The 17,242-nt window shown below is 41.2% G+C and overlaps 2 protein-coding genes across 2 annotated transcripts; both read right to left on the bottom strand.

Moving 5' to 3' along the window:
* Positions 1 to 694: 694 nt before the first annotated feature.
* Positions 695 to 2,408, bottom strand: cenpx (centromere protein X). Its single transcript, XM_066641456.1, has 5 exons — positions 2,272 to 2,408; positions 2,128 to 2,179; positions 1,976 to 2,029; positions 1,495 to 1,583; positions 695 to 901 (listed from the first exon to the last, which is right to left on the bottom strand). Exons 1-5 carry the CDS (start codon positions 2,305 to 2,307, stop codon positions 887 to 889), a joined length of 246 nt encoding a protein of 81 aa, XP_066497553.1. The 5' UTR covers positions 2,308 to 2,408; the 3' UTR covers positions 695 to 886.
* A 1,125-nt stretch (positions 2,409 to 3,533) lies between these two features.
* Positions 3,534 to 16,171, bottom strand: LOC136664928 (transmembrane channel-like protein 6). The gene is made up of 19 exons (XM_066642426.1): positions 16,120 to 16,171; positions 15,607 to 15,701; positions 15,213 to 15,317; positions 14,315 to 14,425; positions 13,869 to 13,977; positions 13,704 to 13,788; positions 11,504 to 11,755; positions 11,200 to 11,354; positions 10,957 to 11,101; positions 9,460 to 9,615; positions 8,735 to 8,892; positions 7,793 to 7,868; positions 7,345 to 7,445; positions 5,515 to 5,610; positions 5,354 to 5,429; positions 5,121 to 5,254; positions 4,344 to 4,514; positions 4,168 to 4,246; positions 3,534 to 4,073 (listed from the first exon to the last, which is right to left on the bottom strand). Exons 2-19 carry the CDS (start codon positions 15,662 to 15,664, stop codon positions 4,008 to 4,010), a joined length of 2,133 nt encoding a protein of 710 aa, XP_066498523.1. The 5' UTR covers positions 15,665 to 15,701; positions 16,120 to 16,171; the 3' UTR covers positions 3,534 to 4,007.
* Positions 16,172 to 17,242: the final 1,071 nt, after the last annotated feature.

Here is a 17,242-nt window from a genome sequence, read left to right as displayed (position 1 = left end):
CCTAAAGCTATAAGCCAGGGGCGGGCAATCTTATCCGCCAAGGGCCCCTGCGGCTGCTGGTTTTCGTTCCTACCAACCAGAAGGTCACACGATCAATTGTTTTACTGAACCCAACTAATTAAAGGAGTGAAACCAGGTGTGCTCTGACCTGAACGGACTAAACCCCAGCAGCCACACCGGTCCTTTGCGGATAAGATTGCCCACCCCTGCTATAAGCCGTTGGATTTGCATGGTACTTTGGGAACTGTTGCGGTTTATGTTGTGTGATATAGTAACTGCTGTCTTGTTTGCCACTTACCTCTCCTCCTCCTCCTCTCTCTCTGTGTGTGTGTGTGTGGATTACAGGGAATAGCACACAGTTTTATCTCTCTGCCTCTCACTGTTCTCAAATTTAGATTTGAAACATCTGAAAATAAACAAGTATTTCAACGATATTTTGGCTTTTAAAATCTTATTCTACTCATAAAATCACAGTAGTTTGGACATGGATGATGTGTGTGTGTGTGTGTGTGTGACCACATTATACACATTTCTAAAGTTTACACTTGGTTGTATTAACTGCCTCAGTGTACCTCATTAGTCAGAACAAACGAACTAGCACAGCTGTTATAATTAAATCAAATAATTCTTTTTCTTTTGTTTACAGTTACACCCCTAACGTAAAACACATCAACACATGCCAGTGAGTCTGAGGTTAAACTGGATTTTAATCTGCACTTAATTATAAACAAGACAAATATAAATGACTATATATATTACAGTATATTACAGCTAACTGAAGACCAACCCATTTACAGTCCAAGGCAAAACACTTCAGCCTAAAAATAAGCCACGCAGCATCCCTTCAGCACAACTCTGGCGCCATCTGATGATTCTTTGTAGAGTATCAGAAATCCAAAAGCTGAAAAGGAAGTACAGGAGATAATAATAAAACAAGCAGGGAGATTAACACAAAGCTTCATATTGAATTAGAGAAATCTTTTAAACAGAAACCCAAAAAGCTGCTACATAAATCCTACTGTAGATATGTATCCAGTCATATTTCATACAGTCAGAGGTTATTCATTTACACACCATGTGGCAAACAACTGTTAAACGTGACGTCACTTCTTTTTGTGAGCTGACAGTAGTTATTCAGTTTACTTTACCCTTTCATTCACAAGTACATTCCCTCAAATGTACCACTGTTTATGCTACACCTGTTTTCAAAACCAAACAAGAAAATTCACCAATCTGCCTCCTCCCCTTCGCTCTAAGAGTTATACAGAATAATTCATTCATCGTCTGTAACCATGTTCCAGTTCAGGGTCGCGGTGGATCCGGAGCCTACCCGGAATCACTGGGCGCAAGGCAGGGACACACCCTGGAGGGGGCGCCGGTCCTTCACAGGACGACACACACTCACACATTCACTCACACCTACGGACACTCATGAGTCGCCGATCCAATTTCCTTGAATTCTTGGTGAACAACATGATTCAGTTCGAAACTTACCAACTGAGGCAAAATCTTTTCAATGTGCTCCAAGTCCACGACGGTACTGTCCTCATTTTCTGCCTGTTTCAATGCTCTTCGCGCTGCTTCTAAATCCATTTGAGAGACACGAGTGTTACAGAAAGATAATATAAACACGTATATATCACAACATTTCCACAGACGCTCGAACAGAACCCAGCACAGTCCAGACAGCGGCAGGAGTCCAGCACAGGAAATACAACCATAGATTTTAAACAGTTTACACAACAGCTAAGAGGGGGCTGTCTGTGATGTCATTAACCTTTTAAACAGTGTTTGTGAGGAGAGAGTCAGGACACAGACCAGCCCCAAACATGCACAAAGACACATGAAAACACGCCAATACACCCGTCCCTAATAACACAAACTACCCCCAAACAACACCAAAACCCAGAGAACTGAAGCAACCGCCACAATAATAAAAAATACATAGAATACAACGATGCTAGTGATATCTCACCGACAACAAAGATTTTCAACATCTCGGCCATAAGCACCACTGCGTCGTGACTGGCTGTGGGAAGAAAGGAGATTATAAATCAGGAAGTGGACAAGCTAGTGACACTAACTGTATTTGTTTTTTATGTAAACAAACTAGTGTTTGTGTCCGACCTCTAGTTTTGTCGTCCTTAAAATACAGCGTCAGAAGTTTGCTGACGGTCTCCTAAAACGTTAAATGCAGACAGGGTTAGGGCTCGTACGTTTCTTTACAGACGCCGTCAGAACTGACAACTTATTTAATCGTTTTAAATTCACCTTCTTAAACTTTATTTCGGACTCCATAGCAGCCATTTGTCCAGCGCGCCTTTACCGTTATTGGTGGCTTCCCTTCTTCTTCTTCTTCTTCTTCTTCTTCTTTCCTAACGTTACACGACGAGAAAGTAAATGTACTCCCTCTTGCGGTGAGTAAGTGAATTACACGTGAATGTCTTTTGTAATTCACCACATAGGACACATGAGGTGATAATATGACATTAATATTATTGTCCTAAGAATTGCATTCTGGGTGGAGAGCGAGCGCTGATTATTTTTCAGAAAGTGAAAAGCTGGTCAATGATGTTTTTCCCTACAAAATGTTGCCATTTATTCAACAGTACCCTCCACACTCGGAACTCGGTGTTGTTCACAAACTTTCATTCTCATCTCTACAAAGTCGGAAATTTCACATCTGGCTAAAATTCAGGGCACCTCCTTCTCCACCATTCATCCATTATCTGTAACCCTTATCCAGTTCAGGGTCGCGGTGGGTCCAGAGCCTACCTGGAACCATTGGGCGCAAGGCAGGAATACACCCTGGAGGGGGCGCCAGTCCTTCACAGGGCAACACAGACACACACATTCACTCACACCTACGGACACTTTTGAGTCGCCTATCCACCTACCAACGTGTGTTTTTGGACTGTGGGAGGAAACCGGAGCACCCGGAGGAAACCCACGCAGACACAGAGAGAACACACCACACTCCTCACAGACAGTCACCCGGAGGAAACCCACGCAGACACAGGGAGAACACACCACACTCCTCACAGACAGTCACCCGGAGGAAACCCACACAGACACAGAGAGAACACACCACACTCCTCACAGACAGTCACCCGGAGGAAACCCACACAGACACAGAGAGAACACACCACACTCCTCACAGACAGTCACCCGGAGGAAACCCACGCAGACACAGAGAGAACACACCACACTCCTCAAGACAGTCAACTCAGAGTGGGAATTGAACCCACAACCTCCAGGTCTCTGGAGCTGTGTGACTGCGACATCTACCTGCTGCGCCACCGTGCCGCTCTTTGTCCACCATTTTCGTCTGAAACCAAAGTTGATCAGAAACAGTAGGGGGCGCAGCTGCGCGTTTTGAACAAATAAAATTAAAAACAATAAAAACTATTGGTTATTTCTTTTTTTTACAATTCTCTTTTAGGAAAATACATTTATCATTGGGAAGTTTGGAAAAAAATACACTCATAACCTTTTAACAATTTTTAAACAGTGTTTATTTAACATTCATTCATTCAACATTACACACACACACACACACACACACACACACCAAAGTGTAGACCAAGAAAGACCATGCAATAATGAAAGGGAAATGACGGTTCTTGCCCTTCCTTGCAGTTAACTGGCCACTAGCGTGTTTTTACCGTATTGCTTTTATCGCGACAGCCCTAGGTCAAATCTCATCAACAAACCGCTTTATTCCCAATGAGCAGAAGTATATGTATACACACATTTAGAGAGCTAGATCACTTTACAGATCCCAGAGGGAAAATCAAGTGTTACAGCAGCACAGTAAAAATATACAAGAGCAAAGAGATGTAGGATATAAACAATGTAAAAGGTGAGGTCCACATTAATGTGGTTCATAGTGGATAAACGTAACCAAAAGGGCAGAGAATACATTAATAATGAAGCTAAAACACGTTTGTTAAATAATTTAATTCACTGTGTGTCTTAGGACCATGACATTTCCCAGGAACAGACGATTAAAGATCATGTTGCTCATGGAGGGCCTGCAGCTTGCTTATGAGGAATTTCTTATCTTCCCCTTCCTGGAAAAAGAGAAAAGAAACATCAAGACCCTCTTTACAATCATTACCAGAACCTCCAAGAAAAAAACTGGAGTGGATTGCATTATCTTCTTACGTTTTCAATTTGCTTCTGTAAGAACGCTATTATCCTTCTTTGGCCATCCCCAACCTGGACGTGAAAGTAAATGAGGAACCTAGGGGAGGAAATCAGAACACGATCAGAACAGTATAACAGCAATCAAGAAAAATATGGCAAAAATAGTCAGCCATTTTTGAATTCTCTGCACTCACAAGACAAACCCTGCGACCGTGAAGAGGAACAGCTGATTCTCTAATATTGTGTAAGCCCAGCTGAGCCCGGCCAAGCTTGGATTGGATGTGGCCAGTTTCCTCAAGTCCTTGCCTGCGTGAAACATGCTGGAGAGTGTCCTGAAGGGCCCACAGGTGGATGATGGATGGACCCTGAGAGAAAGGTCTGTATTTTTATATTTAAACCATGGTTCTCAGCTACAGTCTAGAGACAAACTGTGCATTGCAGAGCTGTATTAATTAAAGGAGTGATCTGTGATACTGGCAGTGGAAAGAACTTTCTGCCCTCCTTCCCCTCATCCCCAGATGTGAAGCTCAACAGGGTTGCCAGTTTGAATAAAACAACCCACACATGCACAAGTCGAGGTAAAGAAGTTTGGACTCTAATAGCTAAAGAGAATGTGGCATAATACACCTATTTACACAGAAAAGTGTTCATCGTGTCTCTGAAACATCTACCTACAACAGGGAAAGGCAAAATATGAACAAGCGGCCACCATTTTGACTCGCCCTACAAGCCTTTACCGTCTAAATCCATCGTAAATATTTCCACTAGAAAAGGCAGGTGTTATCTTCATTATCGACTTTTCTTTCCACAATAAATGTCCTTTCAGGAGGCAGAGCTTTGCTTCAAATTCACAGTTTTCACATTCATACATTTACTTCCATCTTAAATGGGTCTGTTTTATTGACATCAATCACCTATGAGATTAGGATAATGTTATGAAAGCGACTAGCGGTAGGCTTTAATCTTCATACCTCCACATTGTGTACGTGATGAAAGCAGCAGCTCCAAGGAACGAAGGAAAACAGAGTAGTGTGATGAAGAGGGTGGTCATTTGTGCCACTCTCCATGGTTTCCTGGGTGCTTGGCAGTTCATCATCAAGCTTCCCTGTTACAACGATTGATCAAACGTGAGAAAATGTGATGGGATTTCCAAACACATTCTAATGTAACAACACGATTACACAGACTTCTGAGGCACACTCACCTTTTTCAAGTAAAATAAAAGAACCAGTTTGACAATCTGAATGGTGGGAAGCAGTGGAGTAAAGAGAACTCCAAGCCTGGGGGAATGTTTTGGAGAGAATTAATATAAAACCAGACGTTTGCAAAGGCTACAAATGTTATTATTCATGTACGTAACATTACCAAGCAAGTGTCTGGCCATAGATGAGCTCCAGAATATTCCGTGCAATGTCAAACACTGGCTTTCTCTTTCTCCTTAATACATTCTGGGTGAAGACCCTGTGAAAGCATTAAGAATGAGGTGAAAAATAGAGTAGTATTTTACAAACAAAGTAAAATCAGCCTCTTTCAACTGACATAGAGTTACAACACGGCATATGTTCGTTACAAAAGTAAAGGCACATCAGCAAGTTTGGAGCAATGTGGCGACCTTGAAAAGGTACAGCAAACCAGTTTAATATGTAAGATAAGCAAGCAACCTGTAAGAACAAAGAGGGAAACACAATCCTCAAGCAGAGGCACTCAGTTGATATGAAGAATTGCTGCGAGAATAGTTCAACAGCCAAAGTGAGCTCTAACCCAAGACTACTCTGACATAGTGTAGTATCACGGTTGTATTTGTTTTGTTATTTACTGTATACTATATGGGGCGGCACGGTGGCGCAGCAGGTAGGGTTCGCAGTCACACAGCTCCAGGTGACTGTCTGTGAGGAGTGTGGTGTGTTCTCTCTGTGTCTGTGTGTGTTTCCTCCGGGTGACTGTCTGTGAGGAGTGTGGCGTGTTCTTCCTTTGTCTGCGTGGGTTTCCTCCGGGTGACTGTGTGTGAGGAGTGTGGCGTGTTCTCCCTGTGTCTGCGTGGGTTTTCTTCCGGGTGACTGTCTGTGAGGAGTGTGGTGTGTTCTCCCTGTGTCTGAGTGGGTTTCCACCGGGTGACTGTCTGTGAGGAGTGTGGTGTGTTCTCCCTGTGTCTGTGTGGGTTTCCTCCGGGTGACTGTCTGTGAGGAGTGTGGTGTGTTCTCCCTGTGTCTGCGTGGGTTTCCTCCGGGTGACTGTCTGTGAGGAGTGTGGTGTGTTCTCTCTGTGTCTGCGTGGGTTTCCTCCGGGTGCTCCGGTTTCCTGCCACAGTCCAATAACACACGTTGGTAGGTGGATTGGCGACTCAAAAGTGTCCATAGGTGTGTGTGTGTGTGTGTGTGTGTTGCCCTGTGAAGGACTGGTGCCCCCTCCAGGGTGTATTCCTGCCTTGCACCAAATGATTCCAGGTAGGCTCTGGACCCACCTCGACCCTGAATTGGATAAGGGTTACAGATAATGAATGAATGATGTATACTATATTTGTAAAATTGTTATTGTTTGTTTATATACATGCAATTTCTGCGCTTTATTTTTGTGGTAGATTTATTTGTTACATTGTGTATCTTATAAAAACAGTCAGAATCTCACAAAGTTTATTTTTGCAACATCACCAAATATTTTTAAATGTTTAAAATGGTAATATTTATTCTAAAATAAAATGTAGCATTTATTTAATTGCAATAATATTCTTATTTATTTATTTATTTATTTATTTATTTATTTATTTATATTATCATGATATTATTTAAGGGTCATATCGCCCATTCCTACTTTGAACTAATCAAATATTTCCATGTAACTGACATTAACTTGGACAGTATTAGTTTCCTGTACGTGAAGTTGTGGTTCTGTGTTGAGCTGATAGTGAGCAATAATGGTTGAGGGAGTGTTAAGTAAATGAATGCTATCATATGAAGGTAGGCCCTGCTGATATAAAACTGACAGCACAAATTTATTTTGTGTACATTTTTATAGAACTGACAGCATTTAAACACTTACTTGTTCAGCTACAAAAACACAGTTGTTTTTTTCCTTTCTTTAGTAAATCATACGTTTCAAGTGAAATAAATTCCATTAAATTTACTGAAAAATAAAAATGAAAATAAATTTGTAGTTCCAACAAAAATAAATTTGCATCTTGTAAAGAATTTAACGAACCTCCAAAGAAAGTCTCCAAAGATGGTGTAGAGCATGATGAATAGCAGATCAATCAACAGGAAACGATAAAGCTCCTGTCCAACGAACGTCTCCCAGCAATCCTTACAAAAAACATTCAGTATTACCACGCTGCAGAAATGTTAATAAAGCCCTATTCATAGGTAAAATAAGAAATCACCATAATGTAATCATCTGTTTGCATTGACGCCATCTAGTTTTAAATTAGTTATTATTATTAACAAAATAGTAAAATGTCTTAGTTTCAACATCTGATATGGGTTCTATGTCCTCTGTTAATAAAATATGCGTCTGAGATTTACAAATCACTGCATTCTGTTTTTATTTACAATTATTTTCATATTACACCGTATCCCAGTTTTTGGAGTTGGGGTTGCTCATACAGGAGCAGTGTTCTTTAAAAATTGCTTACAGAATTGTTATACTTTACCAATGTTCCTTTAGCATCTTTGTCCAGCCAGTGGTGACAAACAACACCAAGAATGCTTATTTTCAGAATCAAATTCCTACAAAAAAAAAAGGGTTTATTTCAACACACAACTTCCCTGTGACCTGAAACATGGTTTAAAGCAAATATCCTACTCATAAAAATGACAGATTTGTTTTTGGAGCATGGGAGGAAACCGGAGAACCCAGAGGAAACCCACACGGACACAGGGAGAACACACCACACTCCTCACAGACAGTCACCCAGAGGAAACCCACGCAGACACAGAGAGAACACACCACACTCCTCACAGAGTCACCCGGAGCGGGACTCGAACCCACAACCCCAGGCCCCTGGAGCTGTGTGACTGCGACACCTACCTGCTGCTCCACCCTTCCCTGATAGAGTATTGTTGTGTGAATATTTCATAATGAATGGACCAATAGAAATGCTTCTAAATTAAGCGAGGGAGTGGGGTGCCTTGTAACTTATGGCATTAACCTGGAGGACCCAGGAGACCTTACACTTAAGTAAGAAGGCACCTTGCACCCTGCAGAACCATCCAGTCCCAGTTCACATCCCACCTCTGCCAAGTTGATGGTTGTTACTCGGGGGTTGTTCATTCAGGTTCAGTAGGGTGCAAAATGTTCCTTCTCTTAAAGGCAAGGCTGCCCTGTTCCTCTAAGTTGGAGTTGCTTGAGTTTCCTAAAATTTCAGAGCTCCTTGAGGTTCAGGCGGCTGATCTCGTAGCACAAGCAGACCAGTGGCCCCCTGTGACATCATATAAGTACTATTTTGCAACAACTGTTAAAGTGATATCTGTAAATTGACGTTAATTCTGTGAATATTCTGTCAATATTTAACACTCACAAGCAAAAACAAACAAAAGAAATAAATAAAACTGAATCAAATTGATGTTTTAAAATTGATCATTAATGTACTGACCTAAAGATGGCAACATAAATGCAAATGTTAATTGAATCATAGCTCTCCATCCATGCAATTAGGTTGAAAACAGAAGGCATCAAATGATTCAGACCACACACTATCAGCGGCAGTGACAACACCTTTGCCTCCTCTTCTACTGACCCACTGGTACTGACCTATATATTAACACAAGGAACCAGGAGAAAAACAACAAAATCAACAGTAATAAACAACCCCCACTTTCACAAAATGGAACCAGTTTGTTGCCTCTTTAAATGTCACTAAATGGCAGTAGCAAATTGTTTCTACATGTAACTATGACACACTGTGACATCTATGTTTACACCTGTTACTGCAGAGAAGCCGATACATTGTGAGTTTCATTATTAAACCCAGAGAGGTTACAGTTATGCTCAAAATAACTTGACTCTGAGGTCACAGGCAAGGGTTTAACCAGCAGTGCACCACTGGCAGTGTGATTTCGGCTGATAGGCTTCTCTGCTTTTTCCTGCATACAAATACACTTTCAGAAAAACTGTCACTGAGGTGGCACCCTCAAGGTTATACATTCTGTATCTTTAATTAGGAAACATAGTGGTACTTTATGCTGTTATAATGGTGTTGATTACATACGCCCCTTGTACTCTGTTTGTATACTTCATGATTTACAAACATGGGAAGTCTTTCACATAGAAATGATGATCACCCACTCCCGACCGCTGATGTACCCTGGTGGTCCTTACTTGTTGTCTGTGTTGAGAGAAGATGTACACTGCCAGCACACAGAAGAAAATGCAGGACAGAGAAATGCCCCATGCAATAACATGAATAACTAGCCAGATCAGCCTCTTCTTCAGGCTCACTTTTGGATTTCCACGGTGAAGTTCATAAAGCGTCTCCTGTCACAGGAGAAACAGTCACTTTTCAAAAAGACAAAAGACAAATTTTTTTCTTTCATTCGTTGTCTGTAAGCCCTTATGCAGTTCAGGGCGGCGGTGGGTCCGGAGCCTACCCGGAATCATTGCGCAAAAGGCAGGAACACACCCTAGAAGGGTTTCCTGTCCTTTGCAGGGCGACACACACTCACACCTACAGACACTTCTGAGTCTCCAATCCAAGCGTGGGAGGAAATCAGAGCACCTGGAGGAAACCCACGCAGACACAGGGAGAACACACAACGCTTCTCACTTCACAGACAGTCACCCGGAGGAAACCCACGCAGACACAGAGAGAACACACCACACTCCTCACAGACAGTCACCCGGAGGAAACCCACGCAGACACAGAGAGAACACACCACACTCCTCACAGACAGTCACCCGGAGGAAACCCACGCAGACACAGAGAGAACACACCACACTCCTCACAGACAGTCACCCGGAGGAAACCCACGCAGACACAGAAAGAACACACCACACTCCTCACAGACAGTCACCCGGAGGAAACCCATGCAGACAGAGAGAACACACCACACTCCTCACAGACAGTCACCTGGAGGAAACCCACACAGACACAGGGAGAACACACCACACTCCTCACAGACAGTCACCCGGAGGAAACCCACACAGACACAGGGAGAACACACCACACTCCTCACAGACAGTCACCCGGAGGAAACCCACACAGACACAGGGAGAACACACCACACTCCTCACAGACAGTCACCTGGAGGAAACCCACGCAGACACAGAGAGAACACACCACACTCCTCACAGACAGTCACCCGGAGGAAACCCACGCAGACACAGGGAGAACACACCACACTCCTCACAGACAGTCACCCGGAGGAAACCCACACAGACACAGGGAGAACACACCACACTCCTCACAGACAGTCACCTGGAGGAAACCCACGCAGACACAGAGAGAACACACCACACTCCTCACAGACAGTCACCCGGAGCGGGACTCGAACCCACAACCTCAATGTTCTCACCAATATTTATTGTGTAAAATTTATAAATATAAAATATATATAATGTATAATTTTGTTTAAAACGTTTAATTTAGACCTAGTTATTTGTTTTCTGTCTGTAATTGTTAGTAATTATTTTAGAATATTTCCCGAATGAAGGAAGAACCGAGGGCATACGTGTTTCTGTGATCAGACTCATAGGTGGTACTTGGAGGTTTTGATGATGGCTGGTACTTGGTCTAAACATTTTGAGAACCACTGATGTATAATATTGTAAATACATGTGACAGTGACGGTGTCCTTACTTACACCAAAGCTCTCTCACCTTTAGTTGTATGCAGAGGTTCTCTGATTGCATTTGAACAGATGCCAACTTGCTAACTTTAAAATCCCAGGAGCAAAAGACCTTCAAAGCCATGTTCCCATAAGAATGAAACATGTGGAAACATCTCCCTATCGTCTTGGAAACACTGTTCAAGAAAAATAAAACACTAATGTCAAGCGTGGACTGTCTTTGTGGGGAACAATATATTTTATATTTTATAAATCTAGGGAGAAAGAACCAAACCTGTAGACAATCATTACGCAGGTAGCAAAAAGGCCTATCCCAATAGTAAGAAAATATGCCAGACTTATGTTGTATGCCCTTGTGGCAGTTGTGGAGTCTTTGACCTCTGTATAGTTGTAGTAACCATAAAATATCAAGGAGTTAGTAAAGACACCCTAAAGAAGACAGAAGAAAAAGCATTATAAAGCAGACATTTCTAAGCAGACACTACAGAATGGACAAAGTGCTAACAGGCCACTGACTGAACTATAGAATGTTTGGGAACTCTTAGTAAGTGTAAATAGTAGTAAATACTTCTCCTCACTGTGCCGGTGAGAATCTCGAGGCCGATGAATGCGTCGGAACTGTGATGCTGGCTGTGGGTAACCTGAGGCAGGACCAGGAAAAGGATGATTATCAAAGAGAAGAAGACATTATACAGAAGGAGGGTCCTGAGAAAGAGGAAATAAGAGAGTGCTCCAGTTCCAAACCGGCCGCTCACTTGCTTTAGCGCCCCATGCCAAAGATGTATAGAGGTTAGCAAGGAATGGACAGTGCGCCAGGAACCTTGCAGTCTCTGTGAAACACACACACACACACACACACATACAAAAACCCATTTCCAGTTAGAGATCATTATAGTTAATATGAATATTAATTTCATTAAGGATTATCCATGTTTATTAGTCTATACATCAAAATACAGTCACATGTTCAGAGGTGGCAAATATCAGAACCTTGTCCTAGGTTTTAAAAATGTCCCCTCAAGTTTTCCTAGAAGTGGTATCGGGGAAGGATTTGAACTTTCTGGATCTGAATTACCGAAAGGTACTAAGTAATGTTATTATTTCTGTAATTTTCACTTGCCTTTTATTAGCTTCCAATGACAATAGCTCGTCTTTATTTTATTTCCTTGATCTTCTTTATTTGACCTGATTTTGAGTAGCTACTTGTCCTATAGTTTTAGAGAATTCCAACTCTGACTTGTGTGTCCTGATCTGTGTCCTGAACAAATCATCTTCATAAGAATGCACTGAAAATATGTCCATAAACATTTACGTAAAATTTCAAACTGCTCTAATTTGGTCAATTATCGTTAAATAAAAAATGTAAAATTTCAGACCAATAGTCACTGTCTTCAGACTTTCAGACTTTGACCCCATACAATTTCTATTGTTCTAATCCTACTGCTACACCACAAGGTTGCTGTGGCTGTTTATGATCCGATCAGCCACCAGCTCTCCTTAACATCTACGGTTACTCATTGAGCCCATCACATGAGTACCCACACCACCCACTGCATCACTAGCTCTTCACAGGGGTCATCAGATAGGCCCCTCCCCTCATCAGTGTTTCGCTGAATTTAACCCACAACACCTCCAGAATGCTCAACAGTGAAGTCCTACTTCACCCTTAAGTATCAACAACAATAATCCACACTGGGCTCCCTGGTGTTTAGGGCTGTACCTAGTCCCACTGGCACCGTTAATGCATGTATAGTTAAGTAATTTTGGTAAAATATTCACAGCTCTGGATCATTTTACTGAAAATGTAATATTATTCCTTAATTGAAGTTTAAACTGTTGCTCCTCCCTCAGGTTTAAAAGTAGAAATATCAAATTTGCAGAATTGTGACCTAATAGCTGTGTGATTCAAGTGATTGTGGGTATGGATTTTGTGCAGCATTTGTTCAAATATGATGTGGTTTATTTTTAGGTAATTCCTGATTGAATGTTGAACACATTCAAATTTATCTGCAACAAAAAAGTGTTTTCTCTCACACAATCAGTCACAGAGTCACAAATATACAGACAAATTTTCCATTAGAATATGCCTTTAATGCTGGAAGTACTATGGTATGAATGCTCTGTCTGTGCTTGACGTGTGAATCTATGCTACAGTGAGCAGTGAGTGTGATTGTGGGGATACACAGTTCTGTCTGCTTTGTTTAGATTCAGAAGCCCATCGTCTTTTAAGGTGGAACATTGTATTTGAGGAAAAAAATCAACTGTTGTGTACGTGGCTGAAGTGTGTTGTAAAGTTGTCTGTAAATTTTTACCACAGAATCTCATTAGCAACTTGTACAAAGCTGTTTAGTTTTGCAGCACTTTCATTAATGCAGACAGCTGTCTCATGATTTTGGAGACATTCTCACCTTAAATGATCTGAAAAAGCAAAAAGTAAGTCCTGGCTTTACCTGGCTATGGAGCAGGAATAGAGCAATATCCTCGTCTCAGTTTGTGTTTTCAACATTTGGAGTTCTCTCAGTTGTTTAATAAACTCCAGATATCTCTCCCATGAGCAGAGAAAAAGAGAGAGAGAGAGAGAGAGAGAGAGAGAGAGAGAGAGAGAGAAAGCCTAGCACACCGGACCACACATTAGACTTGTTTCCAGTGCAAACTGACGACTGATTTCAATCGTGTTGGTCACTTTTAAACCTTTATACAGTTACATTTTCTGAATCATTCCTTGAGACTAATGGGTTGCCTTTACAAAAAAACACATTTTGCAAATAAATGAATGACCTTTCCATGGCATGCTCGAAACGGACTGCTTCTGTTGGCTTTTTCAGCAAGAACTTGACCACTTCTCTCACGACAGGCAAGTGCCCTGAAAGAAATACGTGGATTTTAAAGTCAAAACTCAATTACTTGATTATTTTATAAAGCTGTTCAATATCGCCATCTTACTTGAGTTCACTTTTCTCAGTCAGACTCATTGGCATTGTACGCAGAGTGTGCGCACATTCCTCTGGAGACAAAGCCTGCAGGGTCCTCAGCAAATCCCTCTTTCTGAGCACTGTGGAAAACACAAAGACAACAGTACAAAGATCCAGAGCCATGCACCCAAACACAATATAATCTCTTATACATTCAGACTATAGCCAAGTCAAAACCCGGTAGACGTCCTGACCTGGGTCTGTATAGAACTGGAAAATACAAGATACATTACAGCTGCAGTACGTGGCTGTCACAGTAATATAGTAATAGTACAATAATATCATTCTGTGTATGGTATTCTCAGAATTTTGTCCTGGAATGTAAGACAATGTCAATGTTTTAGAAACTGCTGAAAAAAGGGTCACTTCATTTCTATGTAATCACAGATTCCTGGAAGTAAACATATGTATCCTAACCCTCCTTGGTAGGGCCTCTGTGCGATTCCATGTGATCGTTCTTGTTGCTGGTTCTGGGGGCTTGGGAGCGATCTCTGTGAGATGAGTTGGAGACAGCTTCGCCGGTACATCCTTACAACATGGAAAGAAGGCTTTGTAATGCTTCGTTAAAGACAAAGAAGGAAAAAGGAACAATGGCTACACATAATGCTTTAATAATTTAATAGAAAATTATATATATGCAGCAAAATGTATTCATCGTTATTGTATTTTTTAATTAATTACTAACACATTTGGGTCAAATAACACCCTTACAATTTTTGTTTTTTTCCAAATACATTTTTTGTTTGTACCTTCATTGTCCATTTAAGGCATATATTAAAAACAAATATGATGTTTGTTACAGTTTATTCAAATTAAAGTTTATTTAAACCCCAATTTATATTCTCCATTTCATTCCCCCACCCTCCCACAGTCGCCCTCTCCCGCTCACACCCTCATTCTGCATCCCTACCTCCTTCCCTCTCCTCTTACCCTCCCTTGCCCTCACTCTCTCCCTGCCTCACTCTCACTCCCTCCCTCCTTTAATCACTCACACATGCTCCTCCCCTCCCCTCTAACTCCTTCACTCCCTTCCTTCACCTCCTACCCCATTAAGTTCAAACACTCCCTCTCACTCCCTTCCAATCACTCACTAACATTCCCTCTCTTTATTTCACTTACTCTCAAACACTTCCTCTCACTCTCTCCCTCAATTTCATTTCCTTACTTCCTCACACCACCCTCCTCAACTCCCTACCTCCTTGTTTTTCCCTCCCTCCTTTTCCCTGCTTTAACATCACTCCCTTGATCTGACCCAGTGTTGGTGAAGTGTGGCTGATGCTTGTATACACACACAAATCAATGACTGTTGTCTTACTGATTGTGCGGCTTGGCATAGATGACAGGACCCTTCGGGTAGCGGCTGACCACTGGTTTCTGGTAAACGTTCTCGCTGGCCTGTCTGTATCAATACTCTCGCAGGCTGAGCCAACAAACACCCAGAAAAGTGATCACAGGGTTTTATTGCTATATTTGTTTGAACTAAAGCACAAATGCAGTCATTAAGAGAATTTAATAACATTATCATTACACTTCACTTCACAAATTGCCCTTTAGGAGGCTTTGTAGTGGGCTAAGAGCTAAAAAGACAAAACAATGTCAAACTAAATAATGTAGGTACGTTTAGGCAAAAACACACAGTTTAAATACATTCAAATATCTCCTTAATTTTTAGGTTTAAATGAAGTTAACGTAAACAAAATTATACGCACATGTACTCCTGCTTTCCCCAATAAAGGTCATCGCAACATTCTCATAGTCTTCATTCATTTCCACAATTTCTTCAGATCCATTCTCCACTGAAGATCTAGAGAGAGGATGTTAATGATAGGCACAAACGTATGCGCAGAAACGAGTATGACTATACTGTTCAAAGCAAAGCTCCTTAAATAACAATAACAGAAAGGGCTGTAAGGAAAAAGAAATGCGATTCCAGCAGGAATAAAGATCGCAGAGATAAATGGGATACAAAACAACAGAATGTATAAAAAAGTATACATCAGCTGGAATAATAATCAGTTTGTCAACATTCAAACAGCACCTCTGAGTTTGCAAAAACACTTCCCATTTCAGAGGTACTTCAATGGAAAGTCCTAAACTGTCAGAGTTGTCGGTAACAAAACAAAAGCATTTAGTATTTGTGAGAAATTTAAACGTAACAAATTAGTAGTACTAGTAAATGTTGTCCCTTATCCTCAGTGGAGTAGTCAGATATTTGAACTCACTCAGAATGCAGTTCAATCCGGTCTATGTCCAATGCATTGTTGATGCTGCAAGCCATCCTTGTCAAATGTGAGAAGTTCTCTTTGCTTCTGCCTTGTTAGGTTCTTCCCCACCCCCACCTCTTACCCACATATCTATGTATAAGTCTGTGTTCAGTCGTCTGCAAAAATGTCTCACATTGTGGGGTAGCTACGAACCATTTACAGGATGTCATATTTTACACTTATAGCTCTCAGTTTAAAACCATGTGGTCCAGACCGAGCTCAGCTTCACACACTGCTGGTTGATGATTTATTTTTCAAATTTGGTAAAGACAACAGACCATATGAAGGTGAATAAAGTGCAGTTTTGTCACTAATGCTTTGCATCCCCAGGTACTATGCATGAATAACTTGTTTTATCAACGCTAACCCACTGTACTTCCTTTCCTTCTGATATGCTGAACAATGTAAACACTACCTCCACTTACAGTTTTTAAAGTATAACAAAGAAACTTTATTGTATCTTGTGATAAAGACTTGAGGTTTGTGTTAGAGCTTAAGTTTGAGGAAGGGTTAGAGTTACAGCTGCACCTTTAACAGCTTCATACACACGCGGTGTTATTCACTATATCGTCCACGGCCTTAGTGTTGCTCAATTAATCAACATTTAGAACTTTGAATTGACGTAATCTTGTTACTCTTGTTGTTAAATCTGTTAACGTCCCCCACAGTGTTCATGGACCACCCCCTTAAAACCATACTACTGCGCATGTAGTCACATGATCCTGCACCATCCAATCTGACAGTGGAAGAGAACCTAAACAGAGAGGCAAACCGAGCAACTTGAGCAGATTGTATGAAAAAAAAAAAAAAAAAACCCTGACAAAAAATCAATAATAATTAAATAATTGAAGCTCAATCACATCAACAAATATGAACAGTACATGGCTCAAAATAAATGAATGAATAAATAAAAGATTATATATTTAAAGAGAGAGAGGGAGGGAGGGAGGGAGGGAGAGAGAGAGAGAGAGAGAGACTGTCAAGCTCCTAGAAAAATAACAGCTTTAATACTTAAGCACATTTACAAGCTTTGTTAGTAGGGCAACAGGGCAACAAAACTAAGAAAGAAAGAAAAATCATT

The sequence above is a fragment of the Hoplias malabaricus genome, chromosome 13 (assembly GCF_029633855.1).
Source record: "Hoplias malabaricus isolate fHopMal1 chromosome 13, fHopMal1.hap1, whole genome shotgun sequence".
Lineage (NCBI taxonomy): Eukaryota > Metazoa > Chordata > Actinopteri > Characiformes > Erythrinidae > Hoplias > Hoplias malabaricus.
Note: the sequence above shows the minus strand (reverse complement) of the source record. Positions and strands in the feature narration are given on the sequence as shown.